This window comes from Dreissena polymorpha, chromosome 1 (genome assembly GCF_020536995.1).
Source record: "Dreissena polymorpha isolate Duluth1 chromosome 1, UMN_Dpol_1.0, whole genome shotgun sequence".
In the NCBI taxonomy this organism is placed as follows: domain Eukaryota; kingdom Metazoa; phylum Mollusca; class Bivalvia; order Myida; family Dreissenidae; genus Dreissena; species Dreissena polymorpha.
Window position 1 is genome coordinate 154,097,248 of NC_068355.1, and position 26,964 is coordinate 154,124,211.

Below are 26,964 nucleotides of genomic sequence, written 5' to 3' on the forward strand. Positions count from 1 at the left end.
TGTCACAAGACAGCATTCTCTACTATTATTACGCTTTAATGGTATAATGTACTTTTTCCAATCACTTGATACAATAACCTTGAAGAGTTATGTGAAGCTCAATATGTATGGAGTTACCAGAGATAAATAAACCTGAATACACATGTATTCATATATGTTAAAAGGTGCTGTATTAAACTAAATACAGGTCACACTTTCAATATAATATCTTCAATCAAAACAGATCTGTATTTTCAAGTTAATTTTAATTAAAATTTTCTAAGTACATAATTGCTATTATTCTACTAAATTGAATGTCAAAGTTATGGACCTCAGAGTCAATGATCATACATGATTCCGGTGTTAGCTACTCAGAACTTGAGTTTTTTCATACAAACCTTAACCTGATATTTTTAAGTACATGACTTCTACTTACTTACTACTGGCAGCATGAACCAATGATTTTTTTAAACATAATTTAAATATGTCAAATGCCTGCAGGAATAATATTTAAGGTATTAGAAAGCATTTTCTTTTTGTTTTAATGGATTACTTTGAAAATTCTATTTTTTATGAATTTTTTAGCAACAAGGGGTAATGAACTTTAAAATAATGTTATTGAATTTCTAACCAAAAACTGGTTCCATGGGAATACTGGATGAAATGCACACTTTTTTTCAAAAGAATCCAAATTCTAATGCTTTTTCTTGATAAAATATCTCCTATACTAACTAGAAATACCACTTTTGATCAGAAAATTAATACAAAAAGATGTTTTAGTTGTTTTTAATTTCAATAAGCATACTGTTTACGTTCTGTTCATATCTTCCTAACAATCTGTTATGTCATCATTTTTATAGGACAATATTTAATGTATTGTTTTTTTATAATTTTGAAATGAAAACATTAATATTGTTTAAGACTAATAAACAAAACATACTATTTTAAAGTGATTTTTGTTGTAATTATTGGCATTTTATTTTACATGTTGAGCAAGTTTAGGTAAATCTTTACCTATGTATTTTTTTCAAACTATATATATACAATTAACATCTTTGTACCGAAAATGTGTTATAAGATAAAAGTTTCTCAATAAAAATAACTAAAACTAAATAATAACTCAATTTTAAACATATGTGTGTCATAATTTCAAAAATAAGTGGCTGGCTGAAGCTAAAGTAACTGATAAAACAATCATAAGAAGGATAAACTGAAGTATGATTTTTCAATGGTTTATGCGCTAAATTTGAGATGTCTTTTCTAGCAGTTAAATAAAGTGTTCCTGACCAAAATCAATGTTATATTACTTTCAAATCATTTATGTATTGGTATACAACAAGAAAGTGGTAAAATATTTGCGGAAAACATAAGAATTTTTTACGAAAACTTGTCTGCTGAAATTTACCGAGATGTTCCGGAAATGACCGATCGTCGGTTTCCGAAAATAATACATGTCGTGGTTTCTGAAAAACAAAATGGATGTACCCAAAGATTTTGGTGTTATTGACTATTACTGGTTGATAAATGTATGATTTTGCTTCTTTTTGAAAAAAGTGATGCTTTCAAGGCTGATAAACTTGAAATATGAAAGCTATTCGGTCGTTTGGCCTTTGTTTGTCAATACATCTGTACGATCGGTAATTTCCGTAACCACTCGTAAAATTGTAGCAGACACAAGTTTTAATCACAATACTTATGTTTTCCACTTATATTCGACAACTTTCTTGTTCAATATCAATACATAAATGATTTCAAAGCAATATTTTATTGATTTCAGCAAGAAACATCGTCTATAACCGCGAAAAAAAAAATTCCGAACTTTTTGGTTTACGATTTTAATTTTCTAAATAGCTTGCATAGAGCATGGCATTGAATGTTATGCAAGATAAATGTCTCTACTTTCTTGATTGGATGATTTCAGACTGTTTAATCCAATCAGAAAAGAGCTTTAAAACGTAATTTAGACCCATGTTAAGCGAGATAATAAAGAACCACTTTTTGGTTACTGCCGATTTGTGACATCACGAGTTGCCTCCCTTGTTGGTTCATGCTACTACTGGTCAAAGTTATGGGACTTGGGCAGTGACCTCACATCAGAAGGGGTAATCACACGAGGATCAAGATGGTGACGTCCTTGCTATATAACCTATATTAATCATGTTTGATTTGTAAATGATGCTCACTTTCCAGCCATATCAGTAAAAAAGTGAAAAGGGTTTATTTTGTATTAAACCATAGGATGACTTATGCCCCCTTTAAACGCTTGATAGAAGTTATGAGCTTTTTTCGAAACCTAAACGCAGATTTCGAATCCTAAGCGCGGACTCTAGGTTCAAGGTCAAGGTCACAGGGGTCAAAATTTGTGTGCGTATGGAAAGGCCTTGTCCATATACACATGCATACCAAATATGAAGGTTATATCTCAAGGGACATAGAAGTTATGAACATTTTTCGAAACCTAAACGCAGATTTCGAAACCTAAACGCGGACCCTATCTTCAAGGTCAAGGTCACAGGGGTCAAAATTTGTGTGCCTATGGAAAGGCCTTGTCCATTTACACATGCATACCAAATATGAAGGTTATATCTCAAGGGACATAGAAGTAATGAGCATTTTTCGAAACGTAGACGCAGTTTTCGAAACCTAAACGCGGACCCTAAGTTCAAGGTCAAGGTCACAGGGGTAGAAATGTGTGTGCGTATGGAAAGGCCTTGTCCATATTCACATGCATACCAAATATGAAGGTTATATCTCAAGGGACATAGAAGTTATGAGCATTTTTTGAAACCTAAACGCAAAGTATGAGGGAAAGACGGACAGACAGACGGATAGTCTGATCACTATATGCCCCCTTTTCTTCGAAAGGCGGCATAAAAATTGTTCCAGATTCGCAAATTTTCATTGTTATTATATTTGTAAGGAAACAGTAATACTGAACATTTACCATGCTCTAATATATCCATTATATGCATCTTTTGATGAATTAAAAACCTGAAAATTATAAAGCATTGCAATCTGAAACAATTGAATAAGTTGGAAAGTTCTGTTTTTGACGTTATATTTTGTAATACTATGAGGATTGCTTATATTTTTAGCATAAAATACGTGTCCTTCATTGCATGAGCACGGGCAGCCCAGTGGTCAAAGTGATACACTTTTACTCTAGAGCTCCAGGAGTCAGTGGTTCCAGCCCAGTTGAGGGTCACTTTTTTTTTCTTTTAGGCCAGAGTTTTATTATTTTCTGTTTAACGTGATATTTTTTGTAAAGTTTGAGTAGGAGGCAGAGCCCCAGATAAGGGTCGTATTTTCCTAATTACGAATTATTTTCAAGTCCGTTACGTATTTATTTTAAAATTTTGTCATACCATAAAGAATTACAAAATCAAGTTACAAATATTATTTTTACATCGGTTCGTATCGATTTTTATTGAGTTCTTTTCGCGTATTAAAGATCTTTTCGGTGCTTATATAGAATGGTTATCGGGTTTGTTTTACAAAGCGCATTTTTTTCCAATAAAAGCGGCGTGTACAGTCTATCTGTCAAAAAAACAATGGCGGCGCCCAGAGAGCGTCTTAAAAAACTGCAAAGCGTGCAAAAACACGCTTTTAACATATTGTACGCAAAGTGAGCCGAAGTTGAATGTTAAGAAAGACATTATAGAAAAGATTTTATACAATGTTGTATGTTCAGTTGCCGACACAGTCGGAAAAGCTAACAAAAATGCTGCACAAGGGGTCAAAACTTAAACCAAAAAAAACATTGAACGAGTGGAAGGGACAATTCCCGTTGCTAATCGTTGAATAGATTGAAGGGGATACCTGTTTTAATTGTGGAATGTGTAAAAATTCACCGAAGGCATGCGATGTAAGCACAGTTTGGGCATATGAAGGTATTTGAAAAATAAAATTGTATAATACTGAATAGACACTGCTGAACTCATATAAATAAAGTTGCTAGTATGTTTATTTTGATTTTTTGCATGAAAATAACCATTATTATTTATCTTTAGGTCATTTAGAAAAGTTAAGAATTATTTTCCAAAACTTAGTAGTAACGTTAAGAATAAAATTTCAGAGTTAAGAAATCTTTTTGAAAATCTGGTAGTAACGTTAAGAATTTCACAAAACCTTATCTGGAGCTCTGGTAGGAGAGAAAAAAATAAAAACTCAAAAAAGTTTCCTAGGAAAATAAAATAAAAATAAAGCATAATAAAAAAAAATATTTTTTATTTTTGGAAGTTACTGAAAACAGTAAAAATAACTACCTGTAAACTTGCCTAGTATTGCCAGACAGTGTCCAGTCAGTATAAAGTGTGAGGGGTCTCAAAAAAGTTTAAAAACATGAAAAGAAGTTAAATGTTTAAGCAAACTTTTGAGTACACACAAACTGTTGAAAAAGCAGATGGTGTCAATCACAACAGCATACCATGAGCATTTCTGCTCAGGTGAGCTAATAGTAAGAACAATTACAGCTAATTAACAGTTTTACAGGGGTCGACCTAGGGTCAAATTTTGGGGAGAAGTGACTTCTGTCTTGACTGGCATTTTTTAGGGAGAAGTCAGGAGAAATAAGGAGAAGTCTTGTTTTTTTGTTTTATCTTGTAATTATTTGCATTAGTGTTAACCCTTTTAAATTGCTGAATACAAGATGTGCATAATGAATCCTGCTTATTCAATCCTCTTTATAGTTAATTAAATCAACAACACAATAAACAACCCTCTTACGGCATTCAAGTGTGCAGGAAAGTGCTTAATATAAATTTTATTTATATACACAACCCATCCACCCCACAATTAAAAAAGTGTTCATTTTTTTTTGGGGGGGGGGGGGATTTTGGTATTATACATAAATATTTAATATTTATTTTGACTTCTAAATAAAACATTATTATTACCCTATACTCAAATTCCAGTAGAAACAACAATAAAAACATTTACATACACAAGTCTTTGACAATCACAACAGTGTTACCAAATGACTTCAATTAAACAAATCCCTCAAAAAGAAAGCTGTCAATTATGTCGGTAGATATCAAAAGTCTTTGATATTGGGGCCGATTTCTAGGAGTTAAAACTGTAAACTTGTAACACCTCAGCAGTTGGCAAATGGCCAAATTTTGTCTTCTAAATAAAACATTATTATTGCCCTATACTCAAATTCCAGTAGAAACAACAATAAAAACATTTACATACACAAGTCTTTGACAATCACAACAGTGTTACCAAATGACGTCAATTAAACAAATCCCTCAAAAAGAAAGCTGTCAATTATGTCAGTAGATATCAAAAGTCTTTGATATTGGGGCCGATTTCTAGGAGTTAAAACTGTAAACTTGTAACACCTCAGCAGGTGGCAAATGGCCAAAAGGCATTGATCAATATAATGCAGTACTGTCAGATACAGCATTAATACATTAGCTCCATAGAGGATGCAATATGTGAAAACTATCAGAGATTTAACTTTATTGGATTATTTGTATTTATTTTTATCGGGTGTGAGGAAATAAATTGTGTTTGCTGGAATTTTAATGGGAGGTTGCTTTACAGGTATTGTTTGTTTTATATGGATTTACTTGAAAATTAGGGCGAAATGAATTTCATTCAATATACAAAAACATGATGTAACACCAACCTATTTTTTGGATGTGTACTATATTCGGACATACTTTTTCGCCGATAAAGGTTTAGACTTCACTTTTTTTTTCAAAGTTATTTGTTTTGTAAAAACGGCATTGTTTTGTAAAATAGCCAAGGCTAAAATACACTTATAACTTTTTTAGAAGAACACTTTTTGTTGGATGCGGAGGAAAAAGTAAAAATAAAATTATTTCTTTCCGTTTTATTTTTATATCACTTTTCGGAAAATTGGATACGGCGCTCCCGTTAAACAGAAGATCAAAAAACTCTGGCCTTATGTTATTCTTGTTTGTTTTTTTACTGGAACTTTTAGATCTTATGTTTACATTTATCATTATAAAGCATTTAATGACAAACTTCAATACATGCCAAAATCTGTGAAAATGCCCCTTTAATAATGTTGCTTTCAATGGATTTTTTTTGTAGAAATGGATTAAATGTTTAGTTGAATAAACATTTGATTTTAAAAGAATTGCACAATTGTACAGCTTTTCACATTAAAGCACCCACATTCTGCGTAAGTGGATTTTTAACCCTGTAAGGTAACCTGAGCTTTTGCCTGTACAGAAACTTAATCAATAACAATCACATCTTTGATATTTGTTATAAATTAAATTTCATCATGGGTCCTCCAACCAATGATAATTAAATAGTGACCACCTTAATTATATGTTTACCAAAAATAAGGTGCTCAACTGTTTCTAAATAGTATAAAATGCTCAGCTGATACAACTGTCCTAATCACCAAGCTTCAAATGAGACATCAATTAGTAATTGACATCTATAGAATGTTTTTGATTTGTATGTTTTATTTAAAAAGTTTGCAAACATGTTTTCACGTTAAAATCTCTGTCTTTTTTGTATTTTAAATAGTGTTTCAATTAAAGTTTTTATTATTAGTTTGTATTTGCCATTACCTTCGAAATTGTAGCTTGTTTCAAAAACACAATTTGACAATTTTGGCAATAACTTAGGCCTTAGAACATGTGAGCATGTGGGTTTACTTAAACATTCTATGTTTAACTTCGTAAATTAAAGCAATCAATCATATTGATTAATACTTCTCACAGAGAATAGTATATACAAAATTATAAACTTTATCCCCAAGCTTTGTTATTTAGTGACTAGCAACCACAGAGCATACATAAAGTTACCTTTATTTCCTGAAATATTGGAAAATTACACTTTTAAATGAACTTAATGAAAACAAAGGTTTATATATTTATTAGAGCTTCAATAAAATGTGTAAAAACAATAAATACGTGCATGTATTATGATAAAAATTATTTTCTCAATATTGCTTATTGTTTGATTTTCTTTTAAGTCATAAACACAAGTACACACAACCAAATGATCCGATTACTAACATATGAACATAGACAACACAGTCTTTGAAACAACATGCACAGACAAATAATCAACACAAATTGAGAATATACACATGTATCACACTTCTAGGTTTATACACTTTAAATTTATTAAGTTACATGTATATATTTTTACATTTGACAAAATGTTTGTGTGTGACCCTTTGATTTTTATATCTGTTTGAATGACTTAAATGAAATATCGTGGCAAGTGAAATTCATGCACAAAAAAGCATTTACCAAGATGCTTAACAACCTCTAAATTGATCACTGTTACACTTGAACATTCTTTATGCACATTACCACACTGACACAACATTGTAAATATACAACATCACCACATCTTACCTAAATGTAGGTGAAACTCGTCCTCATACATGCTCCCATCCAGATCTACAGGGCAACTTATGGAGCTCGTATCCACGGAAGAAACGTTAACACTGTCCCCTTGCTGCTGGGAGAGGTTTCCCGCTGGAAAGGGGTCCAAACTCTCACTGAATATAGTGTCCATGATGTTCTCTAGGTCCCATGAGAGGTCAATACTCGCGTCCCCTGTTTCGCTGGTAGTTCGAGACTCACTGGAAGGTTCCTTTTCAAGGAAGATGCCTCGCTCTGTTTGCCGAAGTCGGATAGAAGGATACCGTTGAAAGATCTCTTGTAGTATTTCTGCAGCAGGATCTTTGTCAGAATTTGAATATTTGCTTGCTAAGGTCTGAATGTCTTTGCTTATTGTCTCGAACTCATCCTGAACAACATGAATATCATTTTCTATCCTGTTAAAAGTACTTGCATATACAATTGGAACTTCTGATTGCTCTGAATAAAGTAAGTCTAACTCAGGAGAACTGATGCCAGATATGCTATTCTCCTTTTCCCCTCCTACACTTTCTGGCCTTGGGCCTGAAACTTCAGGGGAAGTACAAGAACTAGAATTGTTACTCTTTGAGGTGTTAGCTATTTCATTCAGTTTGCGTTTCAATTTCCTTGGACACAAACCTTTGTCACCAACTGTTTGAGATGGCTGGTCAACAGGTAGGCTAGACGACAGGTCCCTATCATCATCAGTTTCAAATGTTTCAATGGATTCTAGATCGGCAATTTCACTGCGTATCTCTGAAATATCTGATCTAGTGGACTGGCGGCTGTGCTGACCCGATTTCAACCTTTTGGGCGAAAAATCGTTCTCAGAGGGTGGAGTCAGTAACACACTACTTGCCCCGTATTTATTATCTACAATTAGGTGTTCAGCGTTTCTACTACTACCAAACTCTGCTTCATACAGATTCTGATGCATATAAGTGTCAACCTCAAGATCAAGTCTTTCGTCATCTGACTGCAACCTCAAGTTTTTCTCACACAAAGAAGTTGGACTAAAATTACCTTTCAAAGAATTACTCAGCTTTTCTACATTTTCGTCAACATTTTCATCTTCTACGAATCCACTCTCATCTATTTTAAGTCTAAGAAGTCCCAAGTTTTGACCCCTTATTTGCAACCTGGAATTTTCTACTGATTCTGGCACATGAACTGCATCACCGCCCAGCAATGGCTGTGACTCTACCAGCCTATTGACTTGATGCTTGTCTAGATTCCCCTTTAAGATTTTCTCTTGATTTACGACCCTTGATTTGCGCTGACGCAGGTGTTCCTCTTTTACGGGGCTGTTGATGGAGACGACCCCACAGCGGTAGTATACAGGGATAGAGGAGAGAGAGGACTCGTTGTTTCCCATCTCAGTCTCACCAGTCTGAAACAATGAATCACAACATGTATTCAATAAACAAAATGACCTCATGGATATCTTGAAACACTACAAACAGCTGATTATAAACATATTAAAATAGGTATGTATTTATTAAATTGAACTCAAAATGCTGTCTGTTTGTAGCAATATACTATCAAGACAACCTTTATGATAACAAAACAAAACTATTTGTCTTAATACTTGGATAACAAACAAATGACAATTAACAAGGATTTAAATAAATTGTTACAACTTACTTAAACGAGATGTTGTTTAAAAATGTATTGAAAATGACAATTAATAAATCATTTAATTAAATGTCCAACAAATATGCTCAACAACTGTTACCCTTCACCAAATACAATATGAGAGCTTGATGCGCAATATGTTATTATACAAGTTCAGTGGCACTTTAATGGGTCATGTATTAGTTTATAATGATTCCATTTATAACTAAATAATACAAACAAGTAAACTGCATTGGACTGCTTCAAACAAGGACAAAATCTATAAAGGGAAAATTAACAACAACAAATACTACTACAGATAAGGATTATATTAGTTAATATATCTTTGAAGATATACATTTTAATCTTCAACTATTGTTACATAAAAGGTGTCAATATAATTTAAGCACCATACAAAACTTGTGATTGCTTTGTAGTTAGTAGGATTACAGCTGAAATCCTTAAAACTAAAGAAAATCAATCATCCATACACTCTAATAAATTTAAACTCAATATAAAGTGTTGTTTTTTTAGAAGTCATTGTTTCTTTATTATAACCTTTGAATGCCTGATTGTACAATTATGAAAATAAAACTTTCAAAAATCCTTCAAATAATATGAAATCTCTGATAACAATGAAACATACTGGTAAGATTATTTAAATCACAAATTCACTGGTAATTTTAAACAAAAAAAGAAAAAAAGTTATATGTTCAATTTCATTTTTGTTATATCTCAATAAATTCAAATAATTGTTTGAATATCATATATGTATAAAAATCATTTTGCAAAAACTATATTGATTTCATGAATTTACAACAGTTTCATCTATTATTGTAAATACCATAATACACTTTATAATCAATACATGTGTAGCCCTTAAAATTATATTGTACATCTTAATTTAAATTGTTCATTTACACTGGTATCAAATAACAAAATTCATAATGAGTTTTTTCTCATACACATAAAAAATTATTACACATAATAGGTACCTGTCTGTGAATATTATCACTCACTTTTTGAATTCCACTTTAAAATTGTGCCATAAAGTATTATGTGAAATGCATCAAATACATGTATGGAAACTATATACACAAATCCATGCATCAATAACCATAAAACATGATAAGATTGTGTCATACCTATTGTCATTGAAATGGATATTTGTTATTTAGCAGATACCAGTGTCAATATTATGCAGTACTTAAAAAGCATTTGAGTAAATCAAATTGACAAATTGATTCAATTGACCAAACAAATTTTAAGTCGTAAATATTTTGGTACTTTCATATGGCTTAAACTGCCATCATGGTGTGCCTGAAATAGTCCACTTAGTGCCACTTTATCTTCGGGAATTAACATTTCAGTTATATGATCTGGTTTTCAAACAATGCACATTGATGCATACCGATGAAGTTTAATCTTGACACTTCATATTATAGTAAACTCGAAAATATTTCATTGTGAACATTCACAACGGCAATAACTGTGAAATTATAAAGCAGAAGTCATGTTTAACATGCACTCCACATGCCTAATTGGGATCTACCTACATGTAAAATTTCAAGTTGATACCTCTTACAACTTTTAAGATATTCTCCTGAAAAAATTTAAGTAAAAAGGGGGAATAACTCGTAAAAAGCAATAGTAATGGTTATTGTGAAATTCACATCATCTAAATGAGATTACCTACCCTAGTTTCAAGTTGATACACTTAAAAATTGTCAAAATAAAATATTCACTGGACAAAAGTTCAATGCTGGAATATAAAAAAGGACAATAACTAAATAATTATTAAGGGAAGCTTTTTAGATTTTAAGCTTTTTCACATCACCTCAATGAGATCTAACAAGCTATTGAGTTGTAAGTTGAAACGGCTTTTAATTTCAAGATATGCTTGGTCAAAAGTTAAGTACAACAAGAGCTGTGTTTGTGAAACGCTATGACCCTACTGCTCCACTTTGAAGCCATATTTGACATTTGACCTTGAATGATGACCTTGACCTTCACCACTAAAAATGTGCAGCTCAATGAGATACATGTGCATGCTAAATATCAATTTGCTATCTTCAATATTGCAAAAGTTACGACCAAGGTTAAAGTTTTGGGACAGACACACACACATACAATGACAGACAGACAGGCAAAAAACAATATACCCCCCCTCCCGATCATTCGATCCGGGGGCATAAAAATAAACAAACAGCAATAACTTTACAAATATTGGTGCATGAGTTTATGCGTTTATGCATACACATCCCATTAAAAAGCTATCTAAATGTACCTTGTTTAAAGCTTCAGGCTGATGCCTTTTACAATTGTTCTGTATAAAATGTTTTTAATTATGTAACAGTGTACAAAGTGCATAATTGTGTAGAATGTTTAGGTATGAAAAGGTCATGACTTTAAGATAAGACTAAATGACAGACAGACAGACAGAAGGATGGAGGTCGATGGCAGTTCCAGTTACCCCACAAATAACTACATATACATAAACATCTTATGAAATACAATTATAACTTAAAGTGAAATATACTATTTATGATTTCTAATCCTAATTTTAAGCGAATGTATTTCACACAGAAAACTTTTTATTTACTGTCTGAGAGATTTTATGGCACATATATATCTTTGATGATTTTAGTCTGACTTAAACTGAGTGTAATCAACATAGACATTGTAAAACAAATAATCTGAACAATTTTGTGGAGAAATGAAACAGGTCAGAACTACATATTGTCATCAGTGACCAAAACAAACTTGATATGACACAATCATTTTTTTAATTCTTATTTTAAGTTTAACATGCATTCATAAAAAAAAAATCAAAAACATTATGGCCTACCTTTGTCTTTATTCGCCAACACAGGCAAGAACAAACACTGTTACAATTGCCCATCTAGACTTTAACCCTTACTGAAATACATGTACTTCCTATAAAAATTGAGTGCACTTTATTTGATTATTAGCTTAAAGACAACAACATGTATAACATATCCATTTAGTTTTACAAACTGCTACTAGTTGTATTATTCCTGTTAAGAATATTAAGTACTTGACTTATGATTACAGTAATTAAATCTTTTCCACTTCAAGTAATCTCATGTTCGTACAAAAACTTGTTGAATGCTGACAGTCACAGTTCTGTTTGTTATTGTAAATGAGGCTGTCTGTCTCCCACTGAAGAAGTCAAGTGTAAAGGACCTGATGTTCAGGTTATAACAATAATCTTGTAATAAATATCTGCCAAATAATTTCAAATTATCACTAAGAAAATCTTAAGAAAGCACAATTTACCTTAAATGGCAGATACTAGAAATATCTCCCCCAGAAGCTATGATTTTCAATTATTTTAGGAAAATACTAAAAATAGTTTAGGCACTGCGCTCATTACACCTTTAATCAGATAATGTTAAACAAAACAGACATTATATATCTTTCATTCACATCATCACACAATTAACCAGTATTAAGATAGACAAAAGTGTTACAAATAGTGTTTGCCATTTCAGATCTAATTGCAATTAAAGATGACCAAGTCTGCCACAGAGGACTGTTTGTAGCATGTTTCAATGACTTGAAAAACTATGTTTGGGAACTGAAGGGGTATTTGTAAAACTTAACTTCATGTTATAAATAATGACAGCACAAAAATGTATTGGAAGTTCTGTTTACATGTAGCAACTGCATCCCTGTATTCCTGATGAAGGTCTTGGGCCTAGACATGTGTTAAATAAATGAAATAATAGAAGTTGTTTCTATGTTTTTTATTACTTATTTTGACATAAAACTTACTTCAAACTAAATACATGATAAGCAACACACATTACTGTTAAATTATATTATTGTAAATATTGATCAAAATTATGCAATATAATAGGCTTGCAGTTTTTAGTTATTTGGTTAAGTTACTGGTGTGACCAATGTTATCAATAAGTTTTATAAATAATGATAAGATTAGTGATTATATTATGGCTAGATCTAAGAAACAATAAGCATCTGTGAACAAGTTACTAATGTATCACAATTTTGAATGACTGGTCAATGGTTTCTAATTTCTATCAAGTTCACTCATGTCATTAAAGGGATTTGTTCACAGCTTGTCAAAATGATAGCTTTCAATTATAGATGTCCGGCCCAGCTCTGCTGTGTATTATTATTTACATCACATATCATACTATTTTGGTCCTTCACTAAAATTTATTGCAGAACCAGTTTTCAGTATCTTTTTTTTAAACTCAATTGATTATGCAATTAATGACATATCTCATGTGACGTAACTTCTGTGACAAATCACACCAGTTTAAGTTAGACTCTCTGGATTATAGGGATAAAAACTTTGACTTGGAGGTTTTTTATTTTCAGTTATTTTTTTTTTTTAAAGGATCAAACGATTCAAAAACATATTTCCAATTAAGTATTTGTCAAGAATAATAGGAAGATTTGATAGGAATAAAATTATTGTAATCGCTCCGATTTTAAATCAATAAAGATTAAAGGAATTTGAATAACAGAAATTATAATGGCATATCGTGGTTATATTATGATTATACCCATCTGATTAATGTTGAGATCGAGGTCATTTGCTATAGATTTTGCTGTTTGATGAATTCTGTTGTTTAGAGCATATAAAGGCATCAAACGAATGTACAGAAGAATGCAGTTTCAATAATTATTTGTATTATCCAAATTGTGTGCTACGTTTCATTATAGTTATGTTTCATTATTTCGTTGAGTTGTGTCTTTAAGTTTATTGAAAGCCGCTGGCTAAGACTGAATGCGGACACCATTTTGTTCAGTTGAACCCGCGTGATTCGATTCTTTTCTTATATGAAAAATCAGCCAGGCTAAGCGGGCCAATATAATTTATATTGGCGGCTAGATACGAATAACGGCCTACTTTTTATAGTAACAATATGTTATATAGACTCATAATGAAAATACAAGTTAGTTACAGAATAATCATTGTTAGAAATTGATAAATTATAAAGCCTTACAAAGACGAAACAATTAACCCATTTATGCCTAGTGGACTCCCCAATCCTTTTAAATTGGATCAATTTATTTCCAAAATTAGGGATGTCTAGTATATTTATTTAGAATATTTCTTACAGAAATTTCTTTAAGCAAACAGCGCTGACCCTGATGAGATGCCGCATCATGCGGTGTCTCATCTGGGTCTACGCTGTTTGCCAAGGCCTTTTTCTAGACGCTAGGCATACATGGGTTAAATCATTTGGAGAGCTCTTTAAGTTTCTCTGCATGCATTTATCAAATCTGTGAACAAGTCCCTTTAATCACTTGATTCAAGGCTCTGCACATACAAATTACCTGCCAAAGTAATTTTGTAACACAACCCCAAAATGTTTGTTTAAATAACTAAAAACTGGTGTTTTCTTTCCAAAAAGTTTTATGTTACTGATGCTACTAGAAATGCTACGGTTGAAAAATAATGAAGAATTTCAACAGCATGAGAGATCTTGTAACATTTATTACAACTTATCTTGCTCATCATAAAATAACCACAAGAATTCATGTCTTACTGACACAATTCTTCATACTATAAATAAAATATTCTAGTTTTGAAAACGTGTTTTTATTTGAGAATTAAGCACACAGTAAACAAGTTTTACTATATATTTATTGAACTGATTTTTTTTAATTCTCATTGAGCACAAGCTTCAATGAGTCTATATTTAACATGTCATGTCATACCACATACAAGAATATTCTTCTTAACTATCATGTCAAACCTAGATCCATTTTGCTTGTAGCTCATCATAAACCGAGTCATGTACTGAGCTGTACTTAACTTGACATTTTTGTAAAACAAAAAATACAGTCAAACCTGAATTCAGCGGTCAGTCAAGGGAAATGATCAAAGTGACTGTTGTCCACAGGTGACCGTTGAATTCGGATCACAATTTTAAGAAGGTTGGTCAGTTGGTAGTATTACTACGTCGTTAACCCACCCAGTCGTTTGCATACAGTGTAAAACAAATGCTCATTGCATTAACAAAGCATAATAACAGCATTAACTTACGCGTGTACATTGAATAATAGAGAATTATATCTTTTAGATTGATTTTATTTCATAATGTTAAATTAAACAATGACTTTATCAACGCTGGTATAATTGTTTTCTCATGCATCTCATTCATTCAGTAAATAAAGCTTGTCACGTTCCGTTGAAGTCACGTCCGTAAAAGTCTAAAAAGCGGATTCGGTGTCATAAACCGATAGTACGGTGTAATTGTACCGTTCTAATTCAAAGAAATAGCGGTCATTTAATTAAGCGATAATTACTTTCAACAAGTCATAAACTCTGATAAATTCTCTTTAGAAGATACACCCACAATTATCCCCGGAAAAGAAACCTTCTCAACACCTTATAATTTGTTAACTCGCAGCGGGCCGCTTTTATGATATCATAGACAATTACCGCTTTCAGACGCTTTAAATGTTGCAAATCAGTCCATGTTTTGCCATTAAAGCTGATCACTAATCCTCTTATCGCCTTCTTATCAAAACACTCGCCAGCTTAATGTTGTTTTTAACACTTAATCAGCGATACAGATCAATTGACTTTGTCACGCGTTAATGCGTTAAGCATTCAGACAATAATTGCTATTAATACACATTGTTATTGTTAATGTCACCTGTTTAAAGTGATATTATGGGCATCTAACAGTTTATAGCTGGCTATCGCAACCGTTGTTTATTTTTGGTATTTTCACTTCATAGACAATGTAAACTTATATTTGTTAATTCAGCATCAACATACTAAAACACTATCCCGGAGAGAGAAAACAAATGCATTTGAATATCAACCGTCTTTTCGTTAAACAACTGATCATGCATGTACGATGTGAACCTAAATTTAGTTTTAGTGCAGATTCGTTTATACGACACAAAGACACAATTTTGTTTTACGGATCATTTCGGCTTAGAGGAGTGGGTTAGTCATGTAAAATAACGAATATAAAATATATTTTTTATAAACAACTCAGGTAGCAAAATGAGTTGCAGACAATTGGTCTTTAAATGCAATCAAAATGAAAATTCAATAATAATGGTGAAACAATTTTACATACCGGTCATGGATGCACAAATTGTTTGTTTACTTGCAGCGGGCCGCTTTTATAATATCAAAGACAATTACCGCTATCATACGCTTTTACCGCAAAATAGACGGACACATGATGTGCTGTGTTTTTAATTTTCGCGACTCGAGACGACTCGAGACGACTGACGCGTGACCGTTGATTTCAGGTCAAACATGAATTTCGGAGTGGAATGTAGTGGCCGTTGGCCGTTATGGACAGGTGGCCATTGAATTCAAGTGTAATATAGAGTGTTTTTCGTCGGGGGGATTCCAGACTGACCGTTGTCTGCAGGTGACCGGTAAATTCAGGTGGCCGTTAGGTCAGTTTCGACTGTACACATTTCCGTCAACACTAAAGACATACTTGCTACACTATTGCAAACAAAGCATACATTATATACTATGCAACCAAGGTGTTAACATAATCAGGAGTGTTAATTGACATTACAATCAAATATCAATAACAAATTGTTTTACAATTCAGATTAAGGGCTTTTCAAGAATCATCTTGAAGCATCAACAGAGGTTGGCTGTCTTTTTAATTAAGTAACTGGTACTTAAACACTGAGCTTACTTACCGTTTAATTTACCACTTGAAAACACCAATTGCTCAGCACACCTACTATTAGCATGAGCCAACAAGGGAGGCAACTCGTGTTGTCACAAATCAGCAGTAAACAAAAAAAAGGAATTTAATATCTTGCTTTACATGGGTCTTAATCATAACGTTTAAAATCTGACTTTTCTGGTTGGATTTAACAGTCCAAAATCATCCAATGAATAAAGCCTATTTATGTATCTTTAAGAAAATTCAATGCCATGCTGCATATAACCAATTTAAACAAGAGCACCGCATAACGGGCGCCACGATCGGCTGCAAAAGCTTGTCAGATTTTTTTTGATTTTTTTTTAGAGGTCACAGTGACCTTGACCTTTGACCTAGTGACCCAAAATGGGGTGGCGTGTAGAACTATTCAAGGTGCATCTACATATGAAGTTTCAAAGTTGTAGGTGGAAGCACTTGATTTTAGAGGCAATTTTAAGGTTTTTGTTAAAGTTTAATATTAGAGGTCACAGTGACCTTGACCTTTGACATAGTGTCCCAAAAATGGTTGTGGCATGTAGAACTCATTAAGGTGCAACTACATATGAAGTTTCAAAGTTGTAGGTGGAAGTACTTTGATTTTAGAGCCTATGTTAAAATTTGATATTAGAGGTCACAGTGACCTTGACCTTTGACCTAGTGACCCAAAAATGGGTGTGGCATGTAGAACTCATCAAGGTGCATCTACATACTATTATGAAGTTTCAAAGTTGTAGGTGTAAGCACTTTGATTTTAGAGCCAATGTTAAGGTTTTAGCACGACGCCTACAGCGGACGGCGGACGAGCTGGCTATGACAATAGCTCGGGTTTTCTCCGAAAACAGCCTCGCTAAAAATAAAAAAAAGTTTGTAATGTTTTTATTTCCGGTGTTCCTGGCTGAAATCAATTAAGTTTTAATTAAAATCATTTTTGTATTAGTATTCAGCAACAAAGTGGTAGAATATTTGTGAGAAACATAGGAATTTTTTTTCAAACGAGTGTCTGCTTCAATTTAAAGAGTGGTTGCGGAAATTACTGATCATACAGATGCATTGACAGACATTATACCGAATGACAGATAAACTTTCTTTTTTTTTAGTTTTAATATCAACCTTGAAATCACCAATGTATCGTATGAGAATAAAAATTATTCATTAAAAATTTTATCAACAAGTAATAGTCTAAATCTTTGAGTGCAACCATCGTGGTTTGCGGAAACTGCGGCATATTATTTTTCGGACCTATCGGTAATTTCCGAAACCACTCGAAAAATTTCAGCGGAAAAGTTTTCCTTAATATTGTTATGTTTTCCTCAAGTAGTCTACAAGGACGTATTCCAATACACAAATGAATTAAAAATTATATTTCATTGATTTTTGTGAGGAACACTTTCTATAAATGCTTATAAATACGCCTCAAGGTTCAACTTGAGTGCATAAAATATTGAAAAAAAAATTATATTTCAGTTTATCCTTCTATTGGATAGTTTCATCAATTCCCATAGCTTGGCCACTCAATTATTTTGCAAATTATGACCCATATATGATAAAACTTGAATTACTTATATTTATTTGTAAACTTACATAACATGAAAGGTTTTGTTGGTTTAAAAACTTTGATTTTATATAAAGTTTGAAGAACATATAGGCAGAGATTACGCATGTAATATAAAATGCCAATAGTTAAGAAAATATACCCTTTTAATCAGTATGTTGGTTTTATAAATCAATAACAAGATCACTTCATTAAATTATTTTTAAATTTATTACAAACTTTAAATGTTTTCTGATAAAATGATGACATACATAACAGATTGATAGGAAGATATTAACAAATCAGGGTAGCATGCCCGCCTAGAATGGTCATGTTAGTATGGAAGTACTTGATATCTTAATTTATTAGCCTTGGGTGTTGTTAAGACATAAAATATTTTATGTAAAGTCTCAAAGTGTGGAAAATATTTTAATTTAGTAAAAATAAGTCAATTTTACTCTTTAAGTGGCTGAGAAGAACTTGGGGTTGAATGAACAGGAAAAGGGGCTATATGCTTAATGATATTAAACACACAAACAATGACTATGTAACACCATTCTGTATGAATTTTCTGATCAAAAGTGGCATTTCTTGTTAATGGAGGAGATACTTAAACAAGGGCTGTTTGTAAAACATGCATGCCCCCAATATGGGCTCTCTATGGTTGTAGTGACAGCAATTGTGTGAATATGTTTTTTGTCACTGTGACCTTGACCTTTGACCTAGTGACCTGAAAATCAATAGGGGTCATCTGCCAGTCATAATCAATGTACCTATGAAGTTTCATGATCCTAGCCATAAGCGTTCTTGAGTTATCATTCGGAAACCATTTTACTATTTCGGGTGACCGTGACCTTGACCTTTGACCTAGTGACCTGAAAATCTATAGGGGTCATCTGCAAGTCATGATCAATCTACCTATCAAGTTTTATGATCCTAGGAATAAGCGTTCTTCAGTTATCATCCGGAAACCATTTTTCTATTTCGGGTCACCGTGAACTTGACCTTTGACCTAGTGACCTCAAAATCTATAGGGGTCATCTGCGAGTCATGATCAATGTACCTATGAAGTTTCATGATCCTAGGCCCAAGTGTTCTTGAGTTATCATCCGGAAACCACCTGGTGGACGGACCGACCGACAGACAGACCGACATGTGCAAAGCAATATACCCCTTCTTCTTCGAAGGGGGGCATAAAAACAAACAATATTATTATAAATGTTTTGGTGAATTTGTGTATTTCATTCACTATTATCATAGTACCAAGTTTTTTATTAAAAAACAATAACAGTTTTTGAAAGTTTGTAACCCGTTGTTGCCAAAAAAATCACACAAAAAAATATGCCTTCTTAAACCTTAAATATTATTCCTGCAAGGCCAATGCAAATGGAAAGTATCAAGCCAATTGATGATTCAGTTGACAAGTTATTGGTCAAAAAACGATTTCACACTTGGTGTGACAGTGACCTTGACCTTTGACCCGAAGTACATGTACTAAGAAAAGCCAATGCACATGGGAAGTATCAAGCCAACCGGACAATCCGTTCAAAAGTTTTATATGTGAAACCAACTGGACTACCGAACAATGGATATCTAGCAAAACAATTTACCCTCTCTTATTCAAAGGGAGGGGGGGGGGGGGGGCATAAAAAGGGTTAATTATCAATAACTTTATAAGGGTTAATTATCAATTACTTTAAATGGGTTAATTATCAATAACTTTATAAGGGTTAATTATCAATAACTTTATAAGGGTTAATTATCAATAACTTTATCAATAATTTTCACACCCCACTGAACCCTGTCATAATTCAGTTCTGTTTCATTAATTGCAGTATTGTATTTGGGGATTTGAATGTGTGTGCTACAGAAAAAGAACTCTTAAACATATAAGTGTTCCTTGCTTCAGGAGTGTTCTACAATTAGCACATAAAATAATATTGGATTTGACACAAAAACTGTGGCAAATTATCAGTGCAAATGGAAAATGTGATAAGAATATGAAAGAGCAACATTTTTTTTGGAAAGAATAAATGAACGTCCTAATCTAAAGACAAACATTATGCTCATGATGTTTTGATTTCAGCATACAAACATTATGCTCATGATGTATTGATTTCAGCATACAAACATTATGCTCATGATGTTTTGATTTCAGCATGCACTTATACTTCCATTATGCTCATGATGTTTTGATTTCAGCATGCACTTATACTTCCATTATGCTCATGATGTATTGATTTCAGCATGCACTTATACTTCTAAGTAAATCAATTTACTTACCAAATAGTGAATTATAAGAGCTCAGATTATTAACTCCATTTATTTAAAAACAAATTTCATGACTATAGAACTGCTACAATTGCTGCAAAATCCAATTTTGCATCCACTTAATTGATTACAAGTCACACTTTCTCCTTATATTAAAGACATATTTACTACCTCAAGAGAGAATCATTGTATGACACACCATCATATGATTGTCAGCACGGCAAAAACATGAAAAGTATACACTAAGCACGGTAGCTATTTATAACAACTGTTTGTTAAAGCTCTTAGGATAAGTACATCAAAAACGAATCAAGCCATAACCCAAACCCTATGCCACTGCAACACCAATACAACAACACAGACAAAGCAACACAATTCAAGATTCTTTAGAAACATCTTTTGCAATCAATGTTAACCAATACAGTGTGTTCGTCAATATTTTGATGGGAGGTAACTGCAATACATATAATTGGCAAATCAATACAAAGGGATAAAACCACACTTTAGAAAACAGCTGCTGCAGTACCATTTTAACCCTTTGCATGCTGGGAAATTTGTCATCTGCTAGAATGTCGTCTGCTGAATTTCTAAAATTAGCATTTTCTTAGATTTTTTTCAAAGAATACTATCAGAATGGCAAGCAGTTTGGATCCTGATGAGACGTCACGTTCTGTGGCATCTCTTCAGGATCCAAACTGTTTTCAAAGGCCTTCAAAATTGGGTTCCAGCACTGAAAGGGTTAACTCACATAACTACCATTAAATTAAAAATGTTATTGTTAACCCAATTCTGTAGTAAACAACAATGGTTGATGATTGCAACATTGTTATATTTAAATTATAAAATGTTGCTCTTTGTTCAAGAAAACATGATTACCTTCCTTAACTCTTCCTTCCTTTATTAGTTTTATCTTTGTCGACAGAAACACAAGTATCAATACAATTAAACACTCAGAACAGGCTACATGCAATATTAAAATGAGTTTCATCAAGTTTATCTAGTACTTTATCTATTAAGTCGTGTTTCTTAATGTGCAGAAAGATGATGTCCAAACAAAACAAATATGAACCAAAGCCACGTTAACCCTTTCAGTGCGGGAACCAAATTTTGAAGGCCTTTGCAAACAGTTTGGATCCAGATGAGACGCCACAGAACATGGCGTCACATCAGGATCCAAACTGTTTGCTATTCTGATAGTATTCTTTGAAAAAAATCTAAGAAAATGCTAATTTTAAAAATTCTGCAGATGACATATTAGCAGACGACAAATTTCCCAGCATGCAAAGGGTTAAGAGGGGGTAATTACATGATGATCTGAAGAATGTAAAGATTGCGACATCCATGCAGAGACAGCTATTTTTCATTGTTTTATACCTCTTATTGCTTTTATTAATTTTTAAATGCCGCTCACTTTTAAGCCATATCAGCAAGAAATTAGATTTTTTTTCTCCTGTAAATATTCACTCTATATCTTGACTTTGCTCACTATGAAATTTCTTAGCATTCATATTATTAACCCATTTATGCCTTTTATATAGCGTCTAGAAAATTGGCCTTGGCAAACAGCCTAGACTCTGATGAGACGTCGCATGCTGCAGCGTCTCATCAGGGTGTGCGCTGTTTGCTTAAAGGGATTTCTGTAAGAAATATTCTTAATATATAAATAAATATATGGGTTCATAAATGGGTTAAGCTCCTGCTAAAAATAGTGTACTGACAAAAGTTGAGATAAAAAAATAATAATACGACAAAAAGGCTAATAACTTTCTTACTGATAAGGCTGTAAAGTGAGCCGCATTAAAAAATTAAAAAAGTAATAAAGGTTAATAAAAACTGCAAAAAAAAAACACAAGTTTTGGCACCTAAGCCACTGTTTGATTGTCAGGTGATTACCCCCTCTGCCCATCTTCATACCTATGAGAATGTGCTAAGCAAGAGAATACATGTATACTACACTCAACAAAAGTCTTTAAACTGCAACAAATGTAACTTTAATATTATTTCTTTTTTGTTCCACAAATTGAAGCTTACAATTAATTAATTTATCAATAATTTGGAAAAATAATATTACCAATTTTGTTTCTGAAAAGGTTTTTAACTTGTCCAACTATTTTTTGAGATTGGATTTTCAACATGTCAAAACCAGAGTAATTTCAGGTCTAGTTTCAAATACAATTACTATTCAATTACAAAAGCTTTGTAGACTTGCTGTCCAAGTATTGCTGACAAAATTTGTTTGACCTTATATTCAAGTTTTTACAGGTACCTGTAGGGTCTGTCTTATAAAACAACTACAACATAATTTCAGAACTAAGTGCTTCATTATAACCTTTGCTAATGCTACAGCTATGCTTAACCCTTTGCATGCTGGGAAATTTGTCGTCTGCTAAAATGTAGTCTGCTGAATTTCTAAAATTAGCATTTTCTTCCATTTTTTTCAATGAATACAATCAGAATAGCTTTGTGGCGTCTCATCTGGTTCCAAACTGTTTGCAAAGGCCTTCAAAATTCTGTTCCAGTACTGAAAGAATTAATTGCAAGACGCTGCATCCTGCTGCACCAAGGTCACACCCTGCACCTTCAGACCCCCACCATTCCTTATTTTGATCTGATCAGATTAATATACAGCACATTTTATTTGAAGTTTCAATTCAATGAAATAACAACTTTTTGTACAGTGCTTAACACTGTTTTGAATGAAAATGCATGTAATATAAAAAAACTTGGTGTACAGAAAAAAACGTGATGTATTGTATACATGCCAAACCCTAGTTGGAGCACTGCTTTGCCTTCGCCTTGGGAGCCCTTATACCCAAAATAGTTAACCCATTTATGCCTAGTGGACTCTCCCATCCTTCTTAATTGGATCAATTTATATCCAAAATTAGGGATGTCTAGTATACTTATTTCTATATTTAGAATATTTCTTACAGAAATTCCTTTTATAAGCAAAGAGCGCAGACCCTGATGAGATGCCGCATCATGCGGCGTCTCATCTGAGTCTACGCTGTTTTCCAAGGCCTTTTTTCTTAGACGCTAGGCATAAATGGGTTAACAGGGTATCCTGTTATACAGGGTCTATTCTACTTACATACACTTCATGCTCGCCATATTTGTTAGTTGGACTGTCATATTGGTTGTGACCTCTGTACGACCAACCAGGGAGCTACCAAATGTTGTTAAACAAGCATGCGTATGCATTAAATTGTTAAATACCACTGACAATATTAACATGTATACATTAAGAGAAAGGACCTCCAAATTCTCTGATAAACAAACATGATTTTTTGAGATTTAACATATTTTTTCATGTTAAGGTATTTCAGAAATTCAATAAAATCATCTTATATAGTTATGTTTTGCAGTTGCTAAAAATTTTACAAACTCAGTGGTTAAAATAACTGTAAGAATCAGGAACATAAAACTTTTTATACTTTTGTAACAAAATTTAAAAAATCAAAAAAGCCAAATAATAAAGAATGAATAAAAAACTTTAAACAGACTCATAATGATACGGCCCAGTGCTTTGATTCTGACAAAAACTGATTTTCTAAATCTTCTGTTTAAGTTTTTGTCCTGAATATTTTTTTGCTAGAAATAGATTTTTTTTAAGTATGCAAACAAAATTGTGAAAAAACAAATTGCATGTTTGATTTTTTACTGCGGTAGGCTACCTGGGCAATTAGGAACCTAGAAATCTAGTGGAAACAAGAGCTGTCACCATAGGATGACATATGCCCCCTATAAACGCTTTGATAGAAGTTATAGCATTTTTCGAAACCTAGACGCAGATTTCGAAACCTACCAAACGCGGACCCTAAGTTCAAGGTCAAGGGGGTCAACAATTTTGTGCCTTTGGAAAGGCCTTGTCCATATAAACATGCATATCAAATATGAAGGTTAAATCTCAAGGGACATAGAAGTTATGAGCATTTTTCGAAACCTAAACGCAGATTTTGAAACCTAAACGCAGACCCTAAGTTCAAGGTCAAGGTCACAGGGGTCAAAATGTGTGTGCGTTTGGAAAGGCCTTGTCCATATAAACATGCATACCAAATATGAAGGTTATACTGTGAAACCATTTATTTTCGTCGGCACAAAATTTCGCCCTTTTCATAAAAATGACTATTTCGTCCGCTCTTAAATTCGTCCATTTCTGGTTTTGAAAAAAAACAACAGAAAACGTCCGATTTGTTTGTAATACATGTAATACGCGGTTGCGAAAAAATCGTACGGGTTTTTATGTATATGTACAAAAATAGTAGATGCAGTTAAAACCAAACAACCAAACACAAATCAAAATGTTCTTTATTAATTTGTAACAAAGCGCAGAATATATTTCAGTCAGTTGTTGATCACACATCGTCATATTTCAATTGCGTTTAATAGTATTGTCTTTAATCCGGATTCGCCGCGTGTAGGCTGTATAATCTGCAACACCAATAAAAAACACAATACACACAATGGGTAATAAAGTTGTTAACAATTAGCGCTAATCAACACTATTATACCTAAACGAAGTCGACGCATTCGATACAGCCTTATTGCATTCGCGTTTTACAGGAAATGTCAGTTGTCAGTACACTGTATAATGAACACCCCTTTGTGTCAAAACCGGATTTAACTTGAGTGTGAATAGTCGACTGTTTCATGTTCTTTGTATCAATACCATCTGTGTATCTGTATTATAAGTATACCAGTCAACAAACAAGGTGCGCGCTTCCGCATATGGGTATTCGGACGTTCAAAAAATTGACCTATGGTTTAGCGTTCATGCCGTCGAACGCATTAAGCAATATAACTCGTTTTTTTCACTATTTCTTTATTTGCAAAAAAATACTAGTGGCTTATCACTTACCTTGCAATCTTTTTTTCTCGCATTTTACGAGTGTGCGAGTGTTAATTTCGAGCCCTGTGTATATGCGTGGATTACGCTGGATTTAAATGCCTCATGCATACGGTAATTCATTCTTATTTGTTTCAAATATGGGACATGATTGTTCGTTAGGATCTTGAATTCATCCATCGGTCGAAGGACGAAAAAGGCGAAAATTAATGTCGGACGAATAATAATGGTTTCACAGTATCTCAAGGGACATAGAAGTTATGAGCATTTTTCGAAACCTAAACACAGATTTTGAAACCTAAACGCAGACCCTAAGTTCAAGGTCAATGTCACAGGGGTCAAAATGTGTGTGCTTATGGAAAGGCCTTGTCCATATACATATGCATACCAAATATGAAGGTTATATCTCAAGGGACATGGAAGTTATGAGCATTTTTTGAAACCTAAACGCAAAGTGTGACGGAAAGACGGACAGACAGACAGACGGACAGTCCGATCACTTTATGCCACTTCTTCGAAAGGGGGCATAAAAACAAAATCTTTCTTTTTATACTTCGAATTGATGAATTTGTGAATAATTATTGTACAAACTTGCCATATGACAAAAAAATACTTCATCATGAAGACAAAATGTTTTCACATATTTTGCAATAACAAGTGAGCCATGGGCCCTAAGGCGCTCACATGTTAGACCCAAAGGACCTAAACTCTTCTTAGATGTTGGAGTTCAGAAGAATAAAAGTGCATTATGAATCATAAAGTCTTAAACTATGAAAATCAAATGAACCTATGCAGGCAGAAAATAAAATATGAAAGGAAACTGTAAGAGCAAATCAATACACATATTTCTAGTTTACTAGTTTCTGCATTATCTGAATTCTATTTTTTTTAAACAATAAGGAGAACGGTTTATAAGTTATTAGATTACAAAAAAATATGGTCAATCTCTAAACAAACAAAAAATATTAAGGTAGTGATATTAGTACAGAAATTTGTCAAAAAAAAGGTGTATAAGAATGATCTCAAATATGTATCATGGCTCAATCACAAACTTTTATAATTGAAAGTATTTTCAATTTATTAAGAAACATATAAAAGGTGATCACAAAAGTTCATCATGAGCAAGTCATGCTCTAAAGTTTATAATGGAGGGTAAAGTTTAAATTATAAGACCTTTAAAAAAAATATGGCCAAGCACCGGAACAAAAAAGATAAATAAAATAATACGAAAAAAAAATGCTCACCAAAGAACTGAATCAGAATATTTGCTTGTTAAAGTTATTAGATTCTCTGAAAGTTTGGCTGTTTACCATGAGAAAATGGCGTCCTTGACAACACAAGAAGGGAGTATACCAGTTCCCAAAGGTCATTGTCCGCCTTTGAGTCCGCGACCTTTACCTTGCTTGGGACTTTAAAGGTCGTCGGGTAATCCTCATTCTTGGTTATGGAAGGCTTGCGACGAAATGTGGGACGAAAGAATTTGTGGTATATCTTGTACAAAACGTAGGTGCCGATACTGAAACTGATGCCAAGTACACACAAGACCCCTGCCGCCTTTACTGAAAACAACAGCATTCACAATTCAATGCTATGTATATTGAATGCTATCAGTATTGCAAGTCATTTGATAACAATAATCAGTAACATCTTTTGTATCGCATTTGAAAA

At 33.0% G+C, this 26,964-nt stretch overlaps 1 protein-coding gene across 5 annotated transcripts in view; it reads right to left on the reverse strand.

The window, feature by feature from the left end:
* Positions 1–26,964, reverse strand: part of LOC127856624 (uncharacterized) — a 76,423-nt gene that overhangs the window by 16,866 nt on the left and 32,593 nt on the right. For 2 of the 5 annotated variants that reach the window (XM_052392944.1, XM_052392949.1), the window contains 3 exons: positions 26,695–26,855; positions 23,542–23,616; positions 7,332–8,730 (listed from right to left, as the gene is read on the reverse strand). In XM_052392944.1, the coding sequence (XP_052248904.1) occupies positions 7,332–8,730; positions 23,542–23,616; positions 26,695–26,855 (1,635 nt within the window). Of the gene's footprint in view, positions 1–7,331; positions 8,731–20,462; positions 20,942–23,541; positions 23,617–26,606; positions 26,856–26,964 lie in introns of those variants that run through there. The other 3 variants (XM_052392955.1, XM_052392935.1, XM_052392959.1) reach the window with 3 other exon arrangements.